At 42.0% G+C, this 27,133-nt stretch overlaps 1 protein-coding gene across 1 annotated transcript in view; it reads left to right on the top strand.

Annotated features, from left to right (window-relative positions):
* Positions 1-19,443, top strand: part of LOC306964746 (arf-GAP with coiled-coil, ANK repeat and PH domain-containing protein 3-like) — a 167,175-nt gene extending 147,732 nt beyond the window's left edge. Inside the window, exons 16-25 of the mRNA XM_079558866.1 lie at positions 3,653-3,722; positions 3,806-3,900; positions 6,053-6,273; positions 7,942-8,028; positions 8,140-8,232; positions 8,346-8,554; positions 8,639-8,748; positions 9,471-9,581; positions 9,655-9,716; positions 19,189-19,443. Coding sequence (XP_079414992.1) covers positions 3,653-3,722; positions 3,806-3,900; positions 6,053-6,273; positions 7,942-8,028; positions 8,140-8,232; positions 8,346-8,554; positions 8,639-8,748; positions 9,471-9,581; positions 9,655-9,716; positions 19,189-19,295 — 1,165 coding nt within the window. The 3' untranslated portion in view covers positions 19,296-19,443. The remainder of the gene's footprint in view (positions 1-3,652; positions 3,723-3,805; positions 3,901-6,052; positions 6,274-7,941; positions 8,029-8,139; positions 8,233-8,345; positions 8,555-8,638; positions 8,749-9,470; positions 9,582-9,654; positions 9,717-19,188) is intronic.
* The last annotated feature ends 7,690 nt before the right edge of the window (positions 19,444-27,133 follow it).

Raw genomic sequence — 27,133 nt, 5'->3', positions numbered from 1 at the left:
CCTCGAACCAGGCTTTGGTTCGAATGAGAGAACTGGGACGTTCAGCCACATGCTCCGCTAAAGGATCACAGTGAAGGAGCTCCTCCATGAACCAGGCTGTGGTTCCAATGAGAGAACAGGGATGTTCAGCCACATGCTCCGCTAACGGGATCACAGTGAAGGAGCTCCTCCATGAATCAGGCTGTGGTTCCAATGAGAGAACTGGGACGTTCAGCCACATGCTCCGCTAACGGGATCACAGTGAAGGAGCTCCTCCATGAATCAGGCTGTGGTTCCAATGAGAGAACTGGGACGTTCAGCCACATGCTCCGGGATCACAGTGAAGGAGCTCCATGAACCAGGCTGTGGTTCCAATGAGAGAACTGGGACGTTCAGCCACATGCTCCGCTAAAGGGATCACAGTGAAGGAGCTCCTCAAATCAGGCTGTGGTTCCAATGAGAGAACTGGGACGTTCAGCCACATGCTCCGCTAACGGGATCACAGTGAAGGAGCTCCATGAACCAGGCTGTGGTTCCAATGAGAGAACTGGGACGTTCAGCCACATCGGAGCAAGTCAGCGGCTGAATACCAATGCCATTGAAAGCAGAAATCAGTCTAGAATGTGGTTTAAAATGAGTTTTGTTGTATTTATTTGCTCTGATTTGACTGTTCTGTTCAGGATGGCATGATTTGGAAGGATATCTTTGGATTAGGATGAAAAATAAATCTGTTTTGTTGGCTCATCTGAGTCTCCAGACTAGTCAAAACTACACAAACTCTCATAGATAATGAACTTGCCTTTGACCCGTGTCTATAGTTAGCTTCCCATTAGCATTTGCTGGTTACATCACACATTGCATCATCAGGTTAGTTTTCCCGCTCCCGGGGGTAAAGCAGATTCCCATGAGGTGCATTTTTATTTAGAAGTTGCTATAACTAATTAGCGCGGCTCATGTAACGCCAAACACCGGGGCCGTCGAGCTGCTGAATATTCATGCGGCGCCGCCTTGTGGGATCTTTAGCCGCTGTTTAAAATAAAGGGCCCGGTTGAACGAGACAAACAGAGGATCAGTTCTCCGCTAATGAGACACGGTTGGCACGGAAACGGAGCCGCTACAAAACGAGGAACGTGGAGGATTTGCATGACTTTGGCCACGGCGTCTCCTTCATCTGATCCTTTGGCCGCGGCGTCTCCTTCTTCATCTGATCCTTTGGCCGCGGCGTTTCAACTTTGTCCCTACAGTTAAGAACGAGACACTACAGGCTTGTATTTGAACTGTTTTTAATCCATCCATCCATCCATTTTCTTCCGCTTTATCCGGGGCCGGGTCGCGGGGGCAGCAGTCTCAGCAGAGATGCCCAAACTTCCCGATCCACACACACCTCCTCCAGCTGTTCTGACCCCGAGGCCACACCTCCTCCAGCTGTTCTGACCCCGAGGCCACACCTCCTCCAGCTGTTCTGACCCCGAGGCCACACCTCCTCCAGCTGTTCTGACCCCGAGGCCACACCTCCTCCAGCTGTTCTGACCCCGAGGCCACACCTCCTCCAGCTGTTCTGACCCCGAGGCCACACCTCCTCCAGCTGTTCTGACCCCGAGGCCACACCTCCTCCAGCTGTTCTGACCCCGAGGCCACACCTCCTCCAGCTGTTCTGACCCCGAGGCCACACCTCCTCCAGCTGTTCTGACCCCGAGGCCACACCTCCTCCAGCTGTTCTGACCCCGAGGCCACACCTCCTCCAGCTGTTCTGACCCCGAGGCCACACCGGGCCAGCTCGGAGACATAGTCCCACCACCGTGTCCTGGGTCCACGAGGCCTTGTCCCACTAGGACATGCCTGGAACACCTCCCGCGGGAAGCGACCAGGAGGTATCCGGAACAGATGCCCGAGCCACCTCAGCTGCTCCTTTCGACGTGAAGGAGCAGCGACTCTACTCCGAGCTCCTCCCGGGTAACTGAGCTCCTCACCCCCAGCCACCCTGCGAAGGAAACTCATTTCGGCCGCTTGTATTCGCGATCTCGTCCTTTCGGTCATGACCCAAATCTCATGACCATAGGTGAGGATCACATGACCATAGGTGAGGATCACATGACCATAGGTGAGGATCACATGACCATAGGTGAGGATCACATGACCATAGGTGAGGATCACATGACCATAGGTGAGGGTCACATGACCATAGGTGAGGATCACATGACCATAGGTGAGGATCACATGACCATAGGTGAGGATCACATGACCATAGGTGAGGATCACATGACCATAGGTGAGGATCACATGACCATAGGTGAGGATCACATGACCATAGGTGAGGATCACATGACCATAGGTGAGGATCACATGACCATAGGTGAGGATCACATGACCATAGGTGAGGGCGGGGCCGACAGACCGATACAGCGACCGCATCACTGCTGACGCCGCACCGATCCGTCTGTCCATCTCACGCTCCATCCGTCCCTCACTGAGAACAAGACCTGAGATACTTGAACTCCTCCACTTGAGGCGACCTGGAGTGTCTAGAAAGCCTAAGAAATAAAATGCATTATTATTATCATTATTATGTTTGTTTGTTTGTTTACTTTATTGTCCCCGTAGGGAAATGTGTCCACTGCATTTAACCCATCCTTCGATGCCGCTGGGGCAACCCCGTCAGGAGCAGGGGTCGACCCCGTAAGGAGCAGTGGTCGACGGCCGTGCCGCGCCCGGGGACCCGTCTCCATGATGTGGAGCCAGGCTGATGGTCAGAATCACCTGGCTGGAGGATTCACCTATTGTACATGTTTTTAGTGGTAGGGGAAACCGGAGTACCCGGAGGAAACCTACGCAGACACGGGGAGAACATGCAAACTCCACACAGAACGGCCCCGTCCTGGTGGGAATCGAACCCGGACCTTCTAGCTGTGAAGCGAGAGCGCTAACCGCTGCGCTACCGTGCCGCCATTATTATTATTATTTTTACAGGCAAAACTCATTTTATTATATTTTTAGGTTTTGGGCCACATTGGTCTCTTATATTCTTATATTCACAACAACATGTTCAGTTATTGCACTGATTAGATGTTTCGGCAAAGATTTATTTGGGAAACGGTAACTTCATGGGCCATTTAAGACTATTATTATAATAATAATAATCAAAGCAATCAGCTACATATTTAGCAAAGACCAGCACCTCAGTAAGCCTGTCACAACAACCACATTTGGAGTTCGAGATATGTATTGGGGCAGGAAAATATTGCTATTAACGATTTTATTTTACTTTTGATGCCACAGAAACTAAGTCATTAAAACCAATGTTGCTCACTCACTTATACAACCACTAAGCTGATGCTGCTCAAATATAAGGTGTTTAAAATGCAAAATGGTTAAAATTTTACAGCCAGTGTAAAAGACCTGGTTACTGCAACACAAATAATGATTGATTCATATTTTTTCTTCCCGTTGAGCCTGACGTGTCAAAGTCTGTGATCTTTATTGAATAGAAAATGTATTTTCAAGTTGATTTGCCATTGGATTCAGCAGTGTACGGTAATATTGATGTTTTTGTGGTAAAGGAGACAAAAGCATCGGAGAGAAAGAACGAGACACTTTACTCTGGCATAAATGAAAATCCTCCCCGTAACACACTGGAGGAAGAAATGTTAATATTGGAAACCTTTGTGTCTTGCAGGAGCTTAGGGGTCCACTGTTCCAAGGTGCGCTCGCTCACGCTGGACTCGTGGGAACCTGAATTATTGAAGGTACAGTCTGTTCCTGACGAGAAGTGTTTTTAATGTATAATCGATGAGCTCCATATGTGAGTCAATCCATTTGTGTCTAACAGCTAATGTGTGAACTGGGAAACAGCGTCATCAACCACATTTACGAAGGCGCGTGCCAAGAGAAGGGACTGAAGAAACCACTGCCCTCCAGCTCCAGGTGATCCATGAATAAATCACTCTGCTAATATACCACATGTACTGTACTTAATGCATTATTAAGTTACAGAGAAGGTGTGAACTCTGTCAGGTCAGGCCCAGGGAGGCATTTATCACATATGATTACTCAGTTTGACAAGAAGCCGGGAGAAAAAGGTGAAATGTTTGTTCCTCTTGTGTTAATTACCGTAAATACTGGCCTGTATTCCATTAGGGGCCGGGTCTCCGACAGGGGCCGGGTTCGCGGCTGGCGGAGGCAAATTAAAGCCGGTCTCTAAAACAGGCCGGGGCTTTTATTACAAACTATAGCAGTAGAAATATTCCCCATGTTAGGAGTTTGTCTCATACTGGTGTAAATGAAAACTCACGTGCAGGAAGTAACAAACTGAACCCGGGCCGAGGGCGACGCTGCGGAGGAGCTGATCCCAGCGTAACTTTGACACAGATTTAGCCACTTTTCAAACCTCCTGTGACCATATTTGGAAACAGGGCTTTAATAAAGGGTTTTAATAAAGTCTCCATCGCGTCTTCAAAGCACGTCCAGCTGCTCCGTGTGCAGGTCAGTCCCACGCCTCAAAATAACTCCTCCCATCAGCGCGAGCGTCTCGTCTTCTCTCGGGTCAGTCTCATGATCGATCACAAACACAAACGCTCCGTCTAAACTCGCCTTTTACACAAGATAACAACAAATAATCCAGAAACAGAAACCTGCAGTGACACTGATGTCAAAGCTCCGCTAACAGCAACGAAACACTTCCTGTTGTCCCGACAAAATAAAAGGCGTCAATGTTCCAGCCGCTGGGAGAGGGTTTGAAATGTTCATTAATAAATGAACCTAATATTTTAGGTGCAAATGGACACAAATCTAGATTTCTTCATTTTCCTGGTCGTCCGTTTTCAAATAGAAATTAAGGCCTGTCTCTAATTGTGGCCTGGTTCCAATAAAGGCCTGGTCCTGATGCCCCTGAGTAAATAATATATTAGAGCATTTACGGTAACTCTTAACTTCTCGTTTGGCGTCAGGATCAGCCTGGGAGGACGAGCCGCGACCCAAATACCACTTGTAAAATATTTAGAGCCGGGATTAATTGCAATTAATTAATAAAAAGGTTTCGTGCATTAAATATTAATCAATATTAATCACACTTAACTTTAGCTGCACTTTTTCAGTTTCCTTTTTTCCTGCAGACGCTGTTTAGGGACAAACACGGCGTGAAGCCAAAAACTGTTTTACTGCCAAACTTGTTTATTCACACATTTAAAGGGACTAGATGCAAGTTGGCCATTTTTTACTTACTACTGCCACCTCAGGTCATGTGTGTAACTGCACCTTCTATATGAAGCTCTTGCATGGAGGCAGGTGTGGTGAACAGGTCTGAGCTCATTCTACACATGAGGACATGGAGGACATTTTTAGAGTTATTATTATTATTTTTAGATTAGATTAGAAGAAGGTCCTGCTGTACAAATGTGCTGAGAAGAACAGAGCCCGGATTTGTTGTTGTTTTATTTGCTCAATCCAAATACAGTATAAATAATTTGGATGTTTAACAATCTTTGTTCCACATTGACTTTTCAGTGAGAGAAAGGCTTTTGCAACTTTGTTTATGTTGATGCACTTTAACTAAATACACCAAATGTAAATATATTCAAAAATATATTTACAGTTCAGTTATTTTGTTTTAAATCGGGGGAAAAAATTGAATTGAATCGTAAATCGAGTTTTTTAATTTGAAAAAATCAGATTTTTTCTCAAAAAAAATTTTGGGGGAAAAATCGCCCCAGCTCCAGCCGTATGTTCTTAAACAATCATTATAAAGTAACTAAACAATTAAATGAAATGACTGTCATTTCATATGTTTCATATGTTTGATACACTGTTTGATACACTGCCAATGCTGACCCTGATATCTATTTTTCATGGTCTATTCTAATCGTATTGTATGTATTTTTCTTTTTTCCTCATTGTTTATATTCCTGCCGCTCCTATCCTCTTTAACTGTCTTGAGATTTTGAGATCGTGTGAGCCGAATGCAGATCCATAAAGGATTATCTTTTCTTATCTTACATCTTCAAGTACATTTAATATAAAAACATTGCAAATTACCATCAGGCCTTCACATAATGATCTTTCCTGGGCTGTTTGTTTGCAGGCAGGAGAAGGAGGCGTGGATCAAGGCCAAGTACGTGGAGAAGTGTTTCCTGAAGCGTCTGGGCGCCTCGGACCTCGTGCTGGTGAACGGGGAGAGGCGAGCGGAGCGACGGTGGAGCATCAAGAAGTGCAGACGCCACAACAGCGCCACCTCTGTCCCCAAAGCGCGGCGCAGATACCTCCAGGAGCCCGGCAGCACGTCCCCCTCCACGCTGTCCGCAGGTACGGGTCGGTACCATGGTGTCCGCCAGGCATTATGAAGCATTACAAGGACTGAAGTGTTCCAAAGTGAGGCCTTCAATATCATTCAAAAGCAATAAAATGGATTAAAACTGGAATTAAATCTAAAGTTATACACCTGACACTTTGTTCTATGTTTGATCGAGAACTGAAAACTACAAACCAACTCAAACTAAGTGTCATTTCATGCCTTAAAGGATCTGTATCTGCTATTGTAGCCTTCCCAAGGTACAGTGTAGGCATTTATATGATCTACTGTACCTCGACCACTATGGAGAACTATTGTTTGAGAGAAATATAAGTATTTTCAGGGGGTATTTTGCAAACCCGGAAGGCACGATGCTTCGAGTCAGTTAACTCCGCCCCCTCTCTCCGAGCTAATCCGCACATGCGTTATTAGTAGTGATGGCAAGATGAAGCACCATGAAGCATTGAAGCCTCACAGCCAATTGCATCACACACGGTTCGAAGCATCAAGGTGCTTTGCTCCACTACGCCATCATGTGGACAAGAAATGTATCAATCAATCAGTAACAGTTTATTTATAGCACTTTACAACAACACCAGGACCAAAGTGCTTCACAGAAAGATAAAAACAATAAAAAGAAAAAAACACCAAATGATTGCAACCTGGACACAAATCAGTGTGCTCTACGTATTAAAAGCAAGTTTGAAAATATTAGTCTTTAATCAGGATTTAAAAAGGGACATGTCCGTGAGAATGTATAACAAAATAAATAAATGGTGGGGCTGAAAGAGTTGTGATGTAAATGTGCTTGTGTTACTTTGTTTATGTCTAACCCAAATACACAAAATGTGAGGGGGAATCCATTTCATTTCATTTCATTTCACTGTCTCTTTTGTTTTGAATCGCGCTCCAAACCCGCGAATCATTTCCTGAATCAGTCACGTGGTACGGCCACTTCCCGAGGCTTCGAACGTCACCACACACGTGATCAGCACACGTGATCAACACACGTGATCAACACACGCGATCAACACACGCGATCAACACACGTGATCAACACACGTGATCAACACACGTGATCAACACACGCATCGATACGCGCTTCAATAAACACCCCTCTAGATTACTCAGCACACGCTTCGAAGCCTCGACACGATCGGCACATCACTAGTTATTAGCAGTAAAAGAAATATAAATATCACAGTAATAAGTGAAGTTACTTCACAAAGCAGTTATTAGGAGCTGACTTTTGATTGACTCACTGCTCTGTCCTGCTGCTCCATCGGGTGTTTACGTTATGGGACTCGCGTTGGTTATAAAAGTTAATCCACTTTGGTTCTGGTGAAGGTTCACAAACATCCATCACGATAGTAGCTGATAGTCGCCGAATCCCGGAAAGAAATCCCAATTTCTGGCGAGTTCTTCTTAGGAAGGTTGAATAAAGTCCTGAACCTCTCGCGCTTTTCTCCATGACATTATCGTTTGGTAAATAATGAAAAAACTGTTTTATTCATTAAAATCAGGCCGTAAGGCGGACGTCGCACTCTTTATTTGTGTCACAAGTCTGCGTGAATGAAGCCAAAAACCACTCTGGGGGTGTTTTTGATAAGGAAATAGCAAAACAACATGGCCAAAAGCTCTGATATAGGACCTTTAAATCTTTGTTTTTCCTGTCTCCGCAGTAGCGAAGTTCAGAAGAGAATCTCTGTTTTGTCCCGACGAGCTGGATTCGCTCTTCTCCTACTTCGACACTGGCTCTGGGCCTCGAAGTAAGCAGCACGTGACTTCATCTCACATAAATCCATGTTTCTCTGTGGTTAAATGAATATCTCAGAGGCCGTTGTGCTAATATGTCCCTGTGGCGTCCTCTGGTCCCGCAGGCCTCAGCTCGGACAGCGGACTCGGAGGCAGCACAGACGGCAGCACGGACATCCTGGTGTTCGGGTCCGTGGTCGACAGCGTCACGGAGGAAGGTCCGGAATCTGGCTTTTTCTTTTACGTGATACGTTTGTGCATTAGCCTTTTTATATTTAGGGTCACATTGACATAGCGCATGCCCTTATGTTGTCCCTGTGGCGGCCTGCAGAGTGCGAGGTGTCCGAGGACTCGAGCGGGGAGGCGGAGAGCTCGGACGCGGAGGAGCTGACGTCGCTGCACCCCGGGGCCCTGCTGTACAAAGCCTCCAGAGCCCGAAACCTGCCCTTCATGGCCGAGGCGCTGGCGCACGGAGCGGACGTCAATCTGATCAACGAAGAAGAGGAGGGCAAGACTCCGCTCATACAGGCCGTGATCGGGGTGAGGCGACGCTACGAACTCCAGACCAGTTCAAACTACACCGTTACAAGTGCACGTGAAAGAACTGTACATGTTCTGTTTCAGGGTTCGCTGATCGCCTGTGAGTTCTTGTTACAAAACGCAGCTGACGTCGACCAAAAAGACTCGCGAGGAAGAGGTCCACTGCACCACGCGACATATCTGGGGCACACGGGGTGAGTGCGAGCCCCCAATGTGGCACAACTTAGACTTGGGCGAATGTCTGACACGTCTTTACAACAGGGTGTCCGTGGGGTCTTAGAAAGTCTAACATTCGGCCTCTTTGGTCTTAAATCCAGGGTAAACTGGTCTTAAAAATGAATGTTCAACGACCCAATTATTTGCGCACAATTTAGTTTCAAAAGTCGACAAATAAAGTCCCAGAAGCAGCGATGAGGAGCCGCCGGTGCCTCATGGTCCGAGAGGCCGAAGCGACGCTGACGCTCTGGCCACAAACAACGTAAACTCAGCGATAGTGGAGGCAGAAGGACTCTCCTTCAGAGCTTTATCCTCCCAAACAAACCACTGAAGTCAGCAGAGTTTAGGATCCAGAACATGACCGAGGTGTGGCTGATGGATCCGTAATGCTGCTGTGGTGACGTAAAAAATCGTCAAAAATATTGCAATAACTCAAGGAAAAATCTTTGTAGGTCTTAGCTTTCAAATGAGGCGGTCCAGAGGCTTTTAGATTCAGATGATGTTCTTGGCTTCACGCAGTGTTCGTCCCTAAACAAACGTCTTGTAGGAAAAAGGAAACTGAAAAAGTCAAAGTGGGGTTAATTTCGCTGATTATTTTTAATTGCACTAAACCTTACGCAATGAATTCATCGTGATCAATTTAAAAAAGTCCTGGCCTCTGTTATTACTTATTGCACTGTTTCCCGTTTGTGACCCCCAGGCAGGTGTGTCTCTTCCTGAAGAGGGGAGCGACTCAGAACGAGGAGGATGCGGATGGTCAGGACCCTCTGAGCATCGCGGTGCATCAGGCCAACGCCGACATCGTCACACTGTGAGGAGCTCGTGACCTTCAGCGCTCGCTTCCCTCCCCAGGCTTTAATGTTTCTGTTTCTCTCTCCGTCCAGGCTGCGGCTGTCGCGGATGAACGAGGAGATGCGCGAGTCGGACGGGCCTCTCGGGCAGCCAGGTCACTACTCCCTCAGCAGCCCCACAGAGCAGCAGTACAGGAAGTGCATTCAGGAGTTCATCTGCATCCACATAGCCGAGTGCTAGGACAGCAGCCACACTGCAGGGGGCGCCACTACTGACACCACTGCCTCACAGGCCTTCAAACTCATACAGCGTGTGGGCGGGGTTTCAGACGACTTCAAAACATCCTGCACGCTTTAGTTTAACATGAGGGAGAGATTTAAACTGAAAGAGTCGTTTATATCCTCGACAAAAGTATTAAAGCCACACTGCGTAACATTTCACCCAGTTATATCCAAACCCTTTTCTCATTGTGAATGTTTTCATCTGTTAAAAATACCTCAAGAAACATGCGTCTTTCTCCTCAAACCAAACTTACTGGGGGCGGGACTTCACCAGCTTGTTTCCATGGAGATTCAGCCATTTTGCTTTGACCACATGTCCAAACATGAGGATGTTGGTTTATGTATCGTGTTTTTATCCGCTGTGATGGGCCAGTGTTGATTTAGTTTCAGTCTTCGTCTTTTAACAAAAATGTACTTTAGTTTTAGTCGAGATTTAGTTGATAAAAATTGATCTGATCTTCGTATCTGCTTTACCCAAGTCTAAAAGGTTGCTTCCTACAGGCCAGTGTAACGCCTCATTTGAAAGCTAAGACCTACAAAAGTCATCTAAACTGATCTTTTTACATGCGTTGTTGGCGCGTTATCACTTTTTACATTTTTTGTTTTTTTCCATTGCCTTGGTTTTTGCGTTTTGCCTTTTTTCTGTTGCTCTTTCCTCAATTTCCGTGGCTCTTTTGTCGCTTTTTTGGTCACTTTTTTGTCACATTTTGGTAGAGCTGGGCGATTTTTATTTTTATCAGATTTTTTTTATTTTTTATAAAAGACTCGATTTACAATTCGATCCCGCCCCCTCATTTAAAACAAAATAACTGCGAACTGTAAATATATTTAAAATATGCATATTTATTGCGTTTAATGAATGTGCATCAACATAAACAAAGTCACTGTGCAAAGATTATTTAACATCCAAATTGTTTATGCTGTATTTGGATTGAGCAAATAAAACAAAAGTCCGTAGTTGGGCTCTGCTCTTCTCATTTGTACAGCAGGACCTTCTTCCTCTGAGCTAAAGAATAAATTACATTTATTGAAAATATGAATTGATTTGACCGACATTTTCATCACGGCTTCAAAGCTTTTTATTATCACTTTATTGTCGCTCTTTTGTCGCATTTTCATCCTTGTTTTGTCCCATTTTTGCCTCTATTTTCACACTTTTTTCAAGAAGCTTTTAGATTTGGGTAATTCCAAACTGGAGAAAATGTGCTTGGTTCAGGTGGGAGTTAAGTCGACTAAATCCAAGAGTAATTCAGTCAAGTTATATTTAATCAAGGTCCTCTTCTTCATGGAGCTTCTCAGAGCTGATCCTTTGGCAGTGAATTTAATCATTTTATGTCCTGATGTATCTTTTGTTCTGAAGATGCTGAACACAATATTTGGATCTCAACAGTAAAATAACATAAAAACAGAACTCAAGTCATTTTCTGTAAAAGATCATCAGTGCCTCAAGTGTCAAGAAATGTGTTGCTTTCTGACGTGTTTCTTGCGTAAAAGAAGCTCACTGGGTAAAAAAAAACAGATTTAAATGATAATGTGACTCTTTCAAACCATCAGTGAATGTTTTGATGATTTTTGACTTCAAATCATTCTGTTTAGTCACATTTTAGTCATAGTTTTTGTCTCATAAACAACTTTTTAATTTAGTTTTTGCCTTTTAATCAGCAAAAAAGATGACTTTGACTAAAACTATGACGGCATATGAACACTGGCCATAGCAGGATCTAACCCGGAATGTTCCGCAGTGTGACTTTCCCCCCACGCCCTCAACTCAGTGAAACGTTGCAGGAGTTTTATAAAATGTTGTCACCTGAAACCCCAGCAATAAGCCCAGAGTCCACAGCCAGCAAACCTCTCAGGACCACAATTCAAAGTATTGATGTCACGAAGCCATTTTACAACAAACACAGCAACAAAAATCACGGCCGGAAACAGAAGATCATCCATTTTCGTCGAGTTTATTGAAATAGTGAATTATTTAGTCGTCATTGCAATTCAAAACACACAAAAGAGTCTTTTTAATGGGCCTGTGAAATCCCACTGTAGAGAAGACTTTAGCTCGTGAGGCTAACGCGCTAAAGCTAACAATGCACTTTTACTATAGCAGTAGTTCGAAAACCCCGAGTACCATTAGTTTCACGTGTAGTTTTCTGTTTTATTTACGGATAAAACGGCAGGAGCAATAGTGCAATGATTCCTCAAGTACAGAAAGACCATAATCTGTATTTTTTTGTATTGCGTTGGATGCAGATGGTATTTTTTTAAAGCTTTTTTGTTTTGTTTGTTGGGATTTCACTTTTCTCAGCGATCACACTCACAAACTGCACTCTTACTACGAGAACAGTACGACAGGAACTGTTTATAGAGAAACCCAGAAGGGACTTTTTGATAAATCGCACTCTTGTGACATGCACTGATTGTAAATAAATACTAAATGGTTTGTACATGTCGGGTAAACGTCTGTATCTCGAACGGGTCGGTTTTATTGTGGTGTACAGTGCATGCGTCTTTCCTGTTTTCTAATCCCGTCCGTGTGAATATCTTTGACTGTTTGGCAGATGTGGGTAGAGAAGTCTGAAATGGTACACAAGGAACTGAAAACTATTTATCCAAAACACTTTTACTGTGTGACCTAAAGTGCATATGCCTGGCTTTAATGCTTATTTAGATGATAACAAGAGTAACTCATTATCATTTTAATGTTAGGCAGAAAAGTAATGTGACTTTTTAAGCCACTGACAGGAAGTGACATAGATATAGATGCAGACGGCATTGTGTCATAGAAGGGGCGTGGCCTCGCTGAGGGGGAAACAGAATCTGTTGGGAAGCACCATTTTTCTCTCTTTTTAGCCATTTTCTGGCGAAATATAAACTTATTTATGACACAAAGTAAGTCTAAATCGGGTCCATATGGATATTTTTTCACAGCAGTCTGAGTTGGCGTAACATGTACCATCATGTTAGCATCTCCGTTATTTATGTATTTATGGGCTGTTGAACCACTTTGCTTCTCAACATGCACTGCAAAAAGTATGTAACTAGATCAGTATAAACATCTCAATTTGAGCACAATAATCCACATTTTAGTTGTTTTGACTGGTTAAGAAGTTGTTGGGCGTTTGTCCTGGATTATTTCACTTGTTCTGAGATGTTTCTGACTCGTTTCGATACATTTCGTTCTTATTTCAGGTCATTTTCTTTGCCAATGGGGAAAGAATCTGGTCTTGTCTCATTGGCAGTTTTACTGTCTTATTTCAAGCGAGATTTACCCTAGAATCGGTCTGAAATGTCCTCAAACAAGCAAAGCAAACTCGGTCCGATCAGGAAAAGTGTCTAAATGAGAGAAAACCGCTCAAAACAAGAAACATTTCCTCAATTCAAGTCATTTAAGCCAATGCTCGATATTCACTTTTTGCAGTGTGCCTTTGTATCTTTGTATATTTAGCAAGTAGTTTTTGAATAATCAGAGAAGATTTAGATCTTTCTCAAATTGTTTTCCCCTTAGCATGGTGCTTCATGCTAGCATCATGCTAAAACGGCTAGCTAGCGCCAGCTACGTTTGCCGTTTTTTCACTTCAACTGAACAATCTGCTGTGAGAGAATATCCATATGGGCCTGATTTACACTCACTATGTGTCATAAATAAGTTCATATTCCACCAGAAAATGGCTAAAAACAGAAAAATTGTGTTTCCCAAAAGATTCTATTTTCCCCTCGGCGAAGCCACGCCCCCTTCCTGTCAGTGTCCAATAAACAAGTGAAATAATAAATATCACAGAAAAATGGTCAAACTACAGAAAATCTTGAATATAATTGTGTCTAATGTGTCATATGCACTTTGGGTTTTGTGTAATCAGATGGGCAAAATAATGTGTTTTCTGAGCAAAAACAGTTGTCCTTTAAGTCACAGCACATAAATAGTTTGGTAATAGGTTGGGAAAAATGCTTTAAATAAGAAACAGCTGAAAACAACATTGAAAACAGTAGCAGGGCTGCTTTTAAGTTCTGAGCGACTGGAGGCCAATGCAGAGACCTGAGAACTGGAGGATCGTATTTCCTGGTTCTTGTCGGGGCTCGAGCAGCAATATCAGAATCAGAATCGGTTTTATTTCCGTTGTCAGTGATCAGCGAGGTTAAAAACGAGGGATATCTTTTGTTATTCTCTACTTCAGAGCTATTTCCATCCTGTTACCGTCGTGTTCCTGTGCTGTGAAGTAAAGCGACACCACAAAAGAAACACTGATTTTCACAAAACTACGGCGCGATAAATCCACCTTGTTGTGACTGGGGTAAACGTGAGCGAGTGTCGTAGCTCTACCCGCCTGTGACTGTTGTTCGTGTGATGAATAATGTGCTGGCTCGCTGTGTGAACTGATGCAAACCGGAGTGCACGCAGTGAAATGCAGTCTGTCTTCCAGAGGACACCAGATCAGGAGAGCGAGATGACAATGACTCTACGGCAGCTCCAAACAGTGTCTGCTGCCAAACCAACTCCATTATGCATTCAGTATATAGAGAGTTATATCAATTATGCATTTGTGTCGCAAGAGCTTTATATGAGGGATGAATACGACGAGCAGTTTATTTGTAGAGCGGAATTCATATAAGGACGTTCAAATCTTCATAGATAAAAGTAGGATATGGATAAAACATCAGTAATAGCCCTTCTCTAGTGTTTGGACCCATAGACACAGACGGCATCTCTGGAATCGACCGAAAACAATTTGGAGAAAAATCTAAACTTTCTTTAATTATTCAAAATCTACTTTAACAAATGCAGAATTGGAGAGGAGTAGTAGTTCAACAGCCCATAAATACATAAATAATGGAGAATGCTAACTTGATGCTACATGTTAGCATCTTGCTAATGCTAGCGCTAGCTACGACTGCCGTTTTTTCGCTTCTACTGAACAATCTGCTGTGAATAAACATCCACATGGACCCGATTTAGACTTGACTTTATTTGTATGTGATAAATAAGAAAACCTGTGCTTCCCAGAAGATTCTATTTTCCCCCTCGGCGAAGCCACGCCCCCTTCTGTGCGATGCCGTCTGTATCTATATAGGAATATCTTGACATGACAGTAAAGTAAGCAGGGACCCATGAATAACAATATCTATATATAACAGGAACACGTTTTCCAAAGAAGACCAAGACTGTTGGAAATAAATCCAAACCAAAGAACAAATAGAAGTTTCACAAAACACTTTAAACATGGCCTGCATCCAAAGATCACATGTTGAATGATAAACTGGGTCTGACTGTGGACGATTATTACATTTCTGCTGTTATTTCAGACTTGTTTCGTCCAAGATCAGTATATTTTGCTAACATTTAGAACACTGTTATCAGTAGACTTTGACTGAACCGATGAGGACGATAGTGACACTGTAATGGCTACAGTGCACGACACTAAGCATCTGTAAGTACTTCATTCATCTATGGGACATTCTGGGCAATGAAGTATTCTGGGATTAGTGGAGTATTTCATTATAGTAAACCAATGGAGCTAATCCACATAAGAGTTTGGACACCACAGTGGGCTCGCTGTGTAGTAGCGACAGGGCAGCTCCCTTTTAAACTTTTGTTCATATCGCTTTGTCTAGTGCAGTGATTCTCAGACTTTTGAGTTCCTCATATTTGACCTTCCAAGTAGCACAAAGCCAAGTACGAGGTCTGAGCCAGTGTCTAAATTGGACTAAATCATGTCTAACGGGCAAAGCTAACTGCGGGCTAGCACCACTTAAACAGTGTTTACAGCCAAGTTTGAGTGAGAAAATTGATCTCTATTGTGTAATTGGATGAACAATCTCCCTCTGTCGCTTTGTCTTTTCTGTCAGCGTAGGATTTACTCTCACGGACAATTAATGAGTAAAAAACCACAACATGCTACAACACCTGCAGTGGCGCTTATGGCCTCTAGGGGCAAGAGTTACTTAGTTCTGCTTTAAACAGAAATGCGAGGAAAAAGAACCTTCCAAGTTCATAAAATGTGTACAAATGCTTTAGTTTACAATATACTAAAGGAGGACAAACCATTACAATAAAATAAATTAGGTATAGTGCCTTTAATAACCAAATTAAATGAAGCTAAATGAAGCTGTATATAGTCTATAATTGCTAATCTGTCGACATTACAAGCTGCTCACAACAAACATAACGGGTTTTGGCCATAGCTTTGATCATATTCGCTCTAAAAATAATGTTTTCTTAATGTAGAATGAGGTATTTCCCAAACAGATGTGTCTGAATAAGCTTTATGAGAGATGTCCAAGGACCAAACGGCTGTGTTATATATGAGGGAGACAACAGGTGTATATAAGCTTTTAACACTCGTATCTGCTCGCTCCTAACTTCCTCTTTTCTGTGACTGTTCAATTTTCTTGTAAAACAAATCTTGTCTGTGCAAACTAACATGTTCTATGCTTTGTTTCGATATCTCCTCTGTGTCTTTCTCAAAATAAATTCAACGTAAGCCTGAGCTGAACTTCTCCTGTGCTTCTTGTTCTCTCTCTTTTATTCCTCCTTTCTCACTTCCTTCTTCATGCACTAATGATGAATCAAGGACATGGTTTTTGCAGCGCGCCATTAGGAATTCATTGTGCTAGAATATGAATGACGCCGTTGAATATGCGAGTGTGTTTTTGGAGACGGTTTGGAGGCGAGAGGGATCTCATAGAAGCAGAGACGGTGTTTTCAAGGAACTCAGGACTTGACTTCGACGGGCAGGGACTCGCGACTCGACCCGAGGGATAGATTTGGCGACCGTGGACTTTTAGACTTTCGGCTGCGTCTGAAACCTTTAAATTGTCGCCTCTAAGCTCTAACCCGAGCAACTAATCCTGAACCTTTCACGGGTCGACTGTTCGATCTATGCAGTTATTGAACTAAAGCTATTTTCCAATCCGTCCGTCCTTAAACAGGGGAAAGGGAAGTGACCGACAGCTGTTTTTCTTCTTCTTTAAAGTTATTGTTGGAGTGCAGGCCAAACAAAAGTGCATGTCGCCCCCTAGTGTCCAACAACAACATAGTGTCCAAACAAAGACATTTAAGGAGAAAAATAAATCCAAATGATCCAAACATTTCCCTTTAGTCTTATTTTATTTCAGCAGCTGTTTCTTAAAGCGACAGCAGCAAATGATCCATGTGGCTTAAGTTTCTACTAAATGAAAACAAATGCACAAAAGCATAAACTGCCTTCATTTAAATGAATGAATGAATATTTATTCGGACCCAAAACATAAAAACACAAACTTATATGAACTCAAAATACAACCTGCCCTGACTGAGGCAGTGATGAGCTCAATATCAAATGTGCAGCTCAATACATTTACAGCTTAGGACAAACTGTTTTGTTTTACCTTTTGCACATTTTAGATTTTAGATTTAAAGCCGCACTAAGTAACGTGTTTACCTTAATAAACCTTAAAGGAACAGGCCGGCGTTTTTCCACACTGAGATATGTTCTTACCTGAGCTGTGACGAGTTCTTTAGGACCTGTCTGATCTTCAGTCACGTAAACACAGCGCAGACGGCGTTAGCATTTAGCCTCTCCCTCTCTCCTCTATAGCTCCAAAACAGGTCAAGATAGAAGCTACCAAGCTCTTCCACGTTTCCCCTATTTAAATATGGTTACGTGAAGTGTTCCACTACAAAGTATAATTACACACAATTAAACAATGTGGATTTTCTAAGCGGATAAAAGGGGGGACTATATTGTAAGGCGTAATAATACCAGGAGTAGTTCGAAATCCGCACAGTAATCTTCACTTTACTGCGCGGTCACGATACTATATTGACTTATTGTTCATTAATACATTTTTGGGCTGAATATTCATTCTGTACATTTATTTACATTTTTCTCACATTTGAATTAGAATCAATGCTCCCGAGAGTCTCCTGGAGTCGCCCATGGCCACCAGGGGGAGGTATTACAGCCATGTCAGCTCCCCACCATGAGGACCGTAGAGAAGCATGTTCTCAATCACAGACAGTGAAAGAGTAAAATGGCCTCAGGCTTAGAAGAGAGTGGGAAAAAGAAGAATGTTAACCACAGTGACCAGTGTATTCACTCCAAAAACAGAATCAGAACAAGCTCTTGTGAAAAAGCCTCACAAACTGCAAATGTAGACTTTTTGGTGGAAACATATACAAAAAAAATCTGGACTGAAATCTTAACAGAAAATCTGGACAGTCCACAGTCAAAGATTCTCTAAATGATTTTAGTTTAGTTTATTTATGTATTTGAACAGGGACAGTGTACAATATACATTAACCTCAATAAGGAGAGATGCTGGGCCAGGTTGTAGCACTTGTGCTAATTTCCACCTGTCGTCCCTGTGCAGACTGATGTCAACAGACAAAGTCATAAAAATATTAATGCAGAATAATACATTTCCCCAAAACAGCATTAAAATCAACACATACTTCATTCATTTCACTCTTGCATAAACACCAAGTACAGGACATTATGGGAACAGGTTTGTTTTAAAATAAGCATTTATAGCCTGAAAAAGTGTTAACATTTACACATGTTGTCAGCTCTGTTGGCAACATATGTCCACACTCGAGAAAGCGGAGCTGCAGCTGCTGTTTTACACAATCCTACAGTAACTGTGTTTCTCTCCCTTTTGACATCTTTTTATTGAACTTATTTCCTTTTTTGTATTAGACAAAACATTATGAACAAATTCTTATTTAAAATGTTGGCCTGAAGTTGCTTAGTTTGTTTTGTGTTCCCTTTCCTGTCCCTTTAAGTGCAAACAAATAATTACAATATGCACAGGGACTTAAACCAGTCATTAGTATATATATACTGTATATATATATATATGTATATATGTATATATATACTGTATATATATTCATTTGTTTTTCAAGAGTTTACCAGTTTAATTGTCTCTCAAAGCACATCAGTAAATAGGTCCAAACTGTTCGGTTCAAGTGAAAGTGACTAAAAATCTGCCAAATCAATGTTCACCTGATTTGCTGGGAGGAGGCACAACGAAAGCATTAATTAGCTCATTTTAACTTGAAACATCTCTCTTGAGTAAAGTTTTTGGCTACTCTGCCACCTTTGTTGTCAGCTCAGAATCCCGGAATGTGGGGTCTCTTTTTTAATTAGCCGTAAGCCTGGGAGCTCTCCTGCCGCACAAAGGAGTTCAAATGCTTTTGTTGTGCGGCTAAATCCAGGCGTTCCCATGGGCACCAGGCGGCATAAAAGCACAGAATTTGCCAAGTTGAAGAGGCGGCTTCACGATGCCCCACTGATGTTTTGCCTGATCATTCACGAGCCGCTTATATTTGCACGCTCATGTAAACGATGTGTGTTGTTGTTTTCGCCGCAGGAGACGCCACATACATCGATATCGTCCGAGAGTTTTCCCACATGGCCTCACACAACCCGGAGAAGCTCAAGCGGAGGAGCGTGCACTTCCGGCATTCCTTCAGGTAGTCCCAGAGCCCGGACGAAGCGGATGGACTTCTGTTTCAGACTCGGTTTGTGGAGGATCCTGATGGGGTTTTGCACTTGTCCAAAGGCTACACGGCTGTGATGCTCAGACTACAGGAGGGTTAAAGTGCATATGACACACTACAGATATATATTTCATCACAATATCCTCTGCCTGACACAATCAAAAGGTCGTCACCTGGTTTTAACAAACAGTTCTGACCTGGAGTTGCTGCAGGTCCAGGTTCAGCAACACTATGTGCCCAAAGAAAGAGGTGAAGCATTTGTAGAGCACAATTCATACACAAGGCAATTCAAAGTGCTTCACAGTTGCATAAATACAAGAAAACAAGTAGAAAATCAATAAAAACATCAACATAAAATGTATCAATTACAGTAAAAGGCGAGAGTGCAGATAAAATACTTTCAGTCATATGCATCGGTAAAAATAACTGTTTCAGCCTGGATTTGAACATTGTCAGAGTTGAGGCCTGTCTCACATCCTCGTGAAGACTGTTCCAGATTTTAGCTTCATGAAACTGAAACGCAGCCTCACCGTGTTTAGTCCTGACTCTGGGAACCACCAGGAGGCCCCTCCCTGAAGTCCTCAGGGCCCGAGATGGTTCATACGGCTGTAACATGTCAGAGATGAACTTTGGGGCTAAACCATGAAAAGACTTGTAACAAGCAGAGCTGTTTTAAAGTCTATTCTCTGAGTGACAGGAAGCCAGTGCAGAGATCAATTGATGGAATAACCTAGTCTTTGATTGACCTCACAGGTAAACAACATTCAAAAAGCAAATGCAGTACAGACCGCCTGTAGAAAAGCCACTGACGTTTTTAGGCAGAAAGTTAATCCATTTACTTATTTGGACTAAATTGCAAAAATGATGACCAGGATATGTAGACAGCACTGTTGGACACTCATTTATACAGTTTATCAGCACAAAAAGTGGATTTGAGGGTAAGTTTTCCTTTAACTGTAATGAAAATCAATTCAAAGTGCAAACCCATATGTAAACATTGGTGGTAACTATTCCTTTAAGTACCTTTAAGCCGTCTACAATGAGTACAATGGATCAACGCAGTAAAATAAAAGGAAAAATCCACAATATTCTTCTACTCGGGGGCCGAAAAATCTTGCACGAGATCTTAGCCCTTCCTTAATATTTAGTATTTTCCTTATTTGTTTACGTAGGGTTAGGTTTTAACATAGGGTTAGTTTTGGGTGATGTTTATTACTGATCTTTGGGCACAGGAAGTGAGACAGAGTTTAGATCGGCCCCAAAATATCCAGCCCAACAATACCCGATCCCGACGCAGGGGTGTTGGGGAGAGTCAATGGTGCTTATTCTCCAAACGTATCGAAGGCGGTGGTTTAACACTTCATAAACATTAAATGGGACGCATGTTTGGCACCTCTGCTCTATAGTGGCAAAACAACATGGTCGAATCCACACCAAAGAAAGGCATTAACTCACCACACTTCAGTAATATTTAATCATTGGATAAGTATGAAAACCTGTCATATGCACTTTAACATTTAAAAGATCAGATTATCAGAAAAGGTTCAGTGTTTCCATAGTGAAACACATTTGTTTTTGTTGACTTGAACTCCATGGACAAGTGCACATCCAGCCACTACAACATTTCAACATCTGACTGAACGTTTGGTGATTTTTTGTGGTGGGGGAACGGCTGGTCTCTTCCTCTGTCGCCACATTAGTAACACAATGTTTGTACAATGTTAGGATTTGTCAAAGCACTTGATGCCTTTTTCTTGTTTTACTTTTGTCATGTTGCAACTGTAGACGGAGTTGTGCTGTTAGAATCAAATGCATGCCTCATTTTCAATATTCTGAACAAAATCAGTGTTATTTCCCTCATTTCAGCCCCGTCATGACTTTGCTGGCATCGTCTTTCGTGCTGTTTTTATCGTGTGATTGGCTGTACCACTATTGTGCTTTTGTGACTGTTTACATGCTGTACAAGCACAATAAATGTTAATATATCTCCATGAACTGAAATGTGGATAAAGATTTGATGAATAAATGCTGGGTCTGTTGTCCATGATTGAAGGTTCTTCTCTTGGGTGGTGTATCAGCGCCCTCTTGTGGTGAAAGGAAGAACTCTCAGATTCTGTACTTTGTGACTGAGCGATGAGAGATTTCTGCAAGTTACTTTATCAAAACGTCAATATTTAACCTCCTGAGACTCAAGAGTTTGTCTGGTGCGTTTTATAATTGTTCTTGCTCTTTGGGATCAGTAAGACCTAATAAGTCTAATAACTAACATGTGATGTTGTTTTTGCAGAAAATGATGTCGTCCTGTGAGGACAGTGGGTCTGTCAGAACCTTATGAAATATCATGTGCTGTTAAGGGCCAGAAGGTCCTAATTAGTCAAAATTCAAAATTTCAGCTTAATATAAGTAGTTAAGGTTAAGAGTTTAATTCTCCAGGTTCAGAATGATCTGCAGCCCATATTCACTTAGATTTAGTTGTAAAAGTTGTGTTTTTCAGGCGATGAGAGACAAAACTGGTATCGGTTCAGTATCGGATATTTGTAGCCGATACCCAATATCGGGTTTTTTCCAGTGTCGGTTCCGATATCGAATATCAGTATCGGATCGTGAAAAAGATAAAAAATATACAAAAAATAAAGTAAACTCTACATCTAAGACAGACGGCTCATAGAGGCGGGGCTAAACAGGCGAGCTATCTAGCACACGAGCTATATCGTTTATTTCTATGACAATATAATATATAATATACCACTTAGTAATTTAGTATAAGATTTACAACTACACAACATGACTCTGCAAATGTGCCACAATAACTATTTACAGCTGTAAACGACGAAGAAGACGACGACGACGAAAACTGTGAACCGTCTAAACAGTCCCAGGTTTAACCTCATGGTCGAATAAATAACGTTATATCGTCCCAGTGCTTCACCTTCACTGATGTCCTCGCGGATACAAGTACTAAAATATGTGAAACTTTAATCCCCACATGACGATCGAGACAGTGCTGGACATAAATAAATGTCTTTTATTCATATCATTGGGATAGATTTTTTTCCTGGATCATTTTTCTTTGGAGAACTGGTGTAGGAGGATTTTGCTGATATTCCCGCCACTGACATTGGTGTAATGTTATGATATCACCACAAGATGGCGTGGGCAGTGTCCCCACATGTGGCCAACAGCTCAAAGATGGACAATGTCCTGTATGAGGTCACAGGGTCTCAGGAGAGGCTTTGGCATTCATATGTGTCAATACAGGTGCTCGTCATATAATTAGAATATCTGAAAAAGTGCATTTCTGTAATTCAACTTCAAATGTGCAACTGTGACTTAGACTCATTACATGAAAAGTGACAAATGTACAGCCTTTGTTTGTTATAATTTTCTGAGACTTTTAACTTGGGGTTTTTACAAGCTGAGCCATAATAATAAATGATAACAAATAAAGGCCACATATCTCACTCTGCATGTAATGAGTCTATATCATATATTAGTTTCACAGTTTAAATGGAATAACAGAAGTAAATGCACTTTTTCATGATATTCTAATTATATGACGAGCACCTGTATTGTTACATAAAGAAGCCTCTCCTGAGACCATGTGACCTCATACAGGACATTACATGTTTGCCTCTTGACACAATGATAATTTGTTTAATCCTTTTTTTGTTTAAGGATTAAACAAAAAAAAGTAAGATTTTTTTTAAACATAGACTACTGGGCTATTGGAAAATAGCACACCTGAACTGAGCCATAACAAGAGAGCAAAGGGTAATTCCCTGTTGCCGAGTTATTGAGCGATTATGTAATTACTACATTATTCTACTAACATTATAAAAATACTGTGTTAGAAAAACAGAGAAAAGTGAGTGCATCAGCAGGTCCAGGCGCAGGTGCTCTTCAGAGATCAGGTCTCGAACTGCCTCAGATCCTCTCACTCCGCTGAGCTTAGACGAGTTGATACGTACCTGTCTGGTCTTTGTGTGTGCCCTCAGTCACGCAAAACGACCAAAGATGTTGTTAGCATTTGGCCTCTCCAAGCATGTTCCTGCAGCTCCAGACGGGGTGAAGCACAAAGACCAGACAGGTACGGATCAACTCGTCTAAGCTCAGGTAAGAACAGGCCTCAGTCTGGAAACACAGTGGCCGCTCCTGTAAAGTTACTCCAGATGTTACAGATGTTTCAAAGCTGATGTGGTCCGTACAATGCAGGCGATCAAAGGCTGTGTGGAGTAAAGCAAAACCAAAAGTTCCAAATGTTGAACTTGAGCTGACAGACAAGAACAATGTTTTTTTCTTCTCTCTCCCTGAACAAATACCTGTTCTTGCTCCAAAGTGATTATTATGTCCTTCTCCTTCCTCTCTCTTAGATCATGTATCATCACGTGCAGCCACAGACACTGGGGCCCCACGGGGAGCAGACTCACCCCGTGGTCCAGAGCAGCCACAGACACTGGGGCCCCACTGAGAGCAGACTCACCCCGTGGTCCAGACAACACACTGCACACACGTTCATCCAGCAGCTGACGTCTTTTACGCACGTGGTTACGTCTCGTCAGTGCGCGCGTGTGGAGTTGGCCGAGCGGCGGTGATGCTGAGCTGGGGGTGACAGACAGAGCCCGTTATGCCATCGTAGAGGCTTCTAGAAAACCGCGCACATTCTTCTCGCTTTCGCTGTTTGCGGCATGTCGCGTGAGAGTGCGTCAGAGCGGCGCGCGCTGCTGGAGAGGGGCCTCAGCAGCGGGTATTAGCTGCTAGCCCAGGCCGAACATTGTGCAGCCTTCAGCGGAGAGGACACAGCTGATCAGCCCCGCTGCAGCGCACGGAGCCCGGCCACAGGATGAGCATCAGGCCCTGAGTGAGAGACAGACCGAGGCGACTCTTCCACTGCAGGTAGGCTGGGGCTCCGCGCGCGACATCACGGATGTTTGGCATCAGAACAGGTGACGCTTTGTACGTGGTTACCTGTGCTGCTGTTATTACCTGTGCGGCTATTAGGGGACAAAGAACTCAGCTCTGATGTGCATCACCTGTACCTTTGTCACAGCTCTGCATGTGCATCACCTGTACCTTTGTCACAGCTCTGCATGTTCCTGTAAAGAATGTGGTGCGACAGATGAGTCGCACCACATTCTGCGACTCATCTGTCATTTCACGATCCTTCTAACTCCATTATTGTGAAAATGTTATATTTTCTTCATTCAACACTTGCTTTTGCGACATTACATTTGTTTTATTTGCTTTATTGTTTTTTTAAAATTGAAAAGTATATGAATATACAGAGTACAGAGTATGCCAGGGGGCAACAGAATTGTACAATACAATTATTCAGTTTCAAATATATTGTATTTTGAGCAAATGCTGATAGTTTTTAGAGCCTTTTTGTTTTCAGAACCTTCCAAAATCTTGATATATGAGAAAGTATCACTAAAAAAATGTGTAAAGTTGTGTTTCTGCTTAGAATATTTACATTTGTGAATATAACATTTGGACAAAAGGATCAGTGAATTAATGACAAAATCGTCTTCACTCTTTTGCTTCTGAAGAAACAAAAAATAACGTTTTCCCATTTCAATGGAAAGTCCTTGTGTAGATGTGATGTTATAAAACTGCAGAAGTTCTTCCAGAATGTCTTGGGTAAAGAACATGTCTCTGGATGATCTCAGTTCACATCAATGTCCCTTTTGAATTTAGTCATAAAAGAATTAACTGGAGAATATTTATGGATGATTTTGTACGAAACCTCTTTTACTTTGTTTATCATCAGAAAGTGTTGGGAAGTGTCCGTATATTTTCCCATGAAATATTACCTACAAACTGGGTCCAATATGACACAACCTGGGGAGTAGATAAAAGCTCTGTCTGGAATAAAGCACAAATATTCTTATTAAATTTTCGTGATGTGTAAAACATATTTTTCCTATTTGAGAATTAAGTGCATTGGGGAGAGAAACAGATGTTTGTAAATGCAAATATGCACTTGTATCAGCGTGATGACTCCAGCAGGGAGTGCATCCAAAAGTAGAGCGTATTATATATTATATTATTATATATTATATTATATATTATATATTATATAAGCATATTTTTTAGGTGTGACTGGAAATTGAAAGAGTGTGACATCAGTTGCCGACTGCTGTTAAAAAGTCTGTTTCTCTTTCCAATTATTAAAACATAACGATTTATTTTGATACAGAATGTTGTTATTGGGTTAAGTATTATTAAAGGTATTATTAAAGTAAAAAAACATGCACTCTGACATATCAGGGTTGTGTCCTTGAGCAAGACACTACCAAAGAGGCCAAAGTGGCTGCCATGTTTCAGGCAGTCTGCCCCAGGGCAGCTCAGTGACTCAGAGAGTGAGAGTAGCCTCAGAACTGGAAGGTCCGATAATCCCGGCTCCTTTTGGCTAAGACTGTCATGTCCCTTGGGCAAGACACGTCACCTCCATCACGTATGAAACACACACAGTCTGTCGTGTGAGAGACTGAGTGGTCGGTCGTGGCCGGAGCCGCACTTATACTGAAGTATAAATATAGTAATGTAGTGATTGAATATGTGTAAAGTCACTATTATCATCACAACCACTTTAGGATAAGATTAGACCTGATATAAAGTCAGGCTTGTCAAACTCATGTATTTGCACTAATTTACTATTTTGTGTATAAATAGTAATACTTTGAAATTGTTTTTAGTTGCTGAATACTGAATACTTACCTTAAATGTATTTTGTAACGTATTCCATAGCTTTGTCTAATCAGAGTACTGTATTCTGAATACTTTCCATACTTTTACAATACTTTCACATTGATCGTCATTATATTTGTGTATAAAAATGGCGTATAATTACAAAAACGAAGAGCTCAAATACTCAGGAGCAGATACAGCGTCATGTGACTCTTGTGCTTAAGGCGTTTTAAATCTTTATTTTATTTCAGGAGGAAAAACAGGTCAACAATAAAAGCTCTTTCTTCATAATGTGCAATAAGAAGCTAAATGTAATGACTGATACTGGGATGTTTTCCCTTCATATCTGGAACGGAACTGTATTCTAAATACTCTCAAATGAAAGTGTAACTTTACCAGAATACAGTTACTCAAATGAGTATTCTAAATACATGTATTCAGTTACTCCCCAACACTGTATAAGACAGGGGTGTCCAAACGTGGGCCACAAACAGAAACATAACAAACCTCTGGGCCGCTCTCAGTAGAAACAGATATATGACTTCACCTCTATTGTATTAAACTATGCATTTCAATGAAATATGCTTAAAGTAAAACTACAGCCTTCATCACAGCTTTCTATTCATGGATTTTCATTTATTTTCTATATATACAATTATAATATTATTATTATTATTTTTTAACACTGTGCCTCTGTTTATAAAGCATTTCTGTGAAAGTGACCCTGAAAAGTGACAGTAACACTTTATTTTACACCTTTGATACATTGGACTGAAATTTAGTACAATGTAAATGTAAAGTACATTAGACTCTAACCTAAAGTCCTAACCCTAAAGGTATTATTACATTATGTACCTACAAAGTACTAATACACTATTATTCCATTGTGTATGTATTGCATACACGTTATTACTGATTGTTACAGAGCACATTACATTGTACTAAACTTCGTATCAAAGGTGTAAAATAAAGTGATACCAAAGTGTCAAAGGTGCCAATAAACCTTTTTCTGTGAAGAATTGGAATGCATTAATTTGTGGTTTCCTCTTTCATTGTTAGCAATAGATACATAAAAACAGGTACAGGGCCTTTAAGATCACCCAATGGGGGGGCAGAGTCAGATGTACA

This window comes from Gobius niger (genome assembly GCF_951799975.1).
Source record: "Gobius niger genome assembly, chromosome: 6".
NCBI classification, from domain to species: Eukaryota; Metazoa; Chordata; class Actinopteri; order Gobiiformes; family Gobiidae; genus Gobius; species Gobius niger.
Note: the sequence above shows the minus strand (reverse complement) of the source record. Positions and strands in the feature narration are given on the sequence as shown.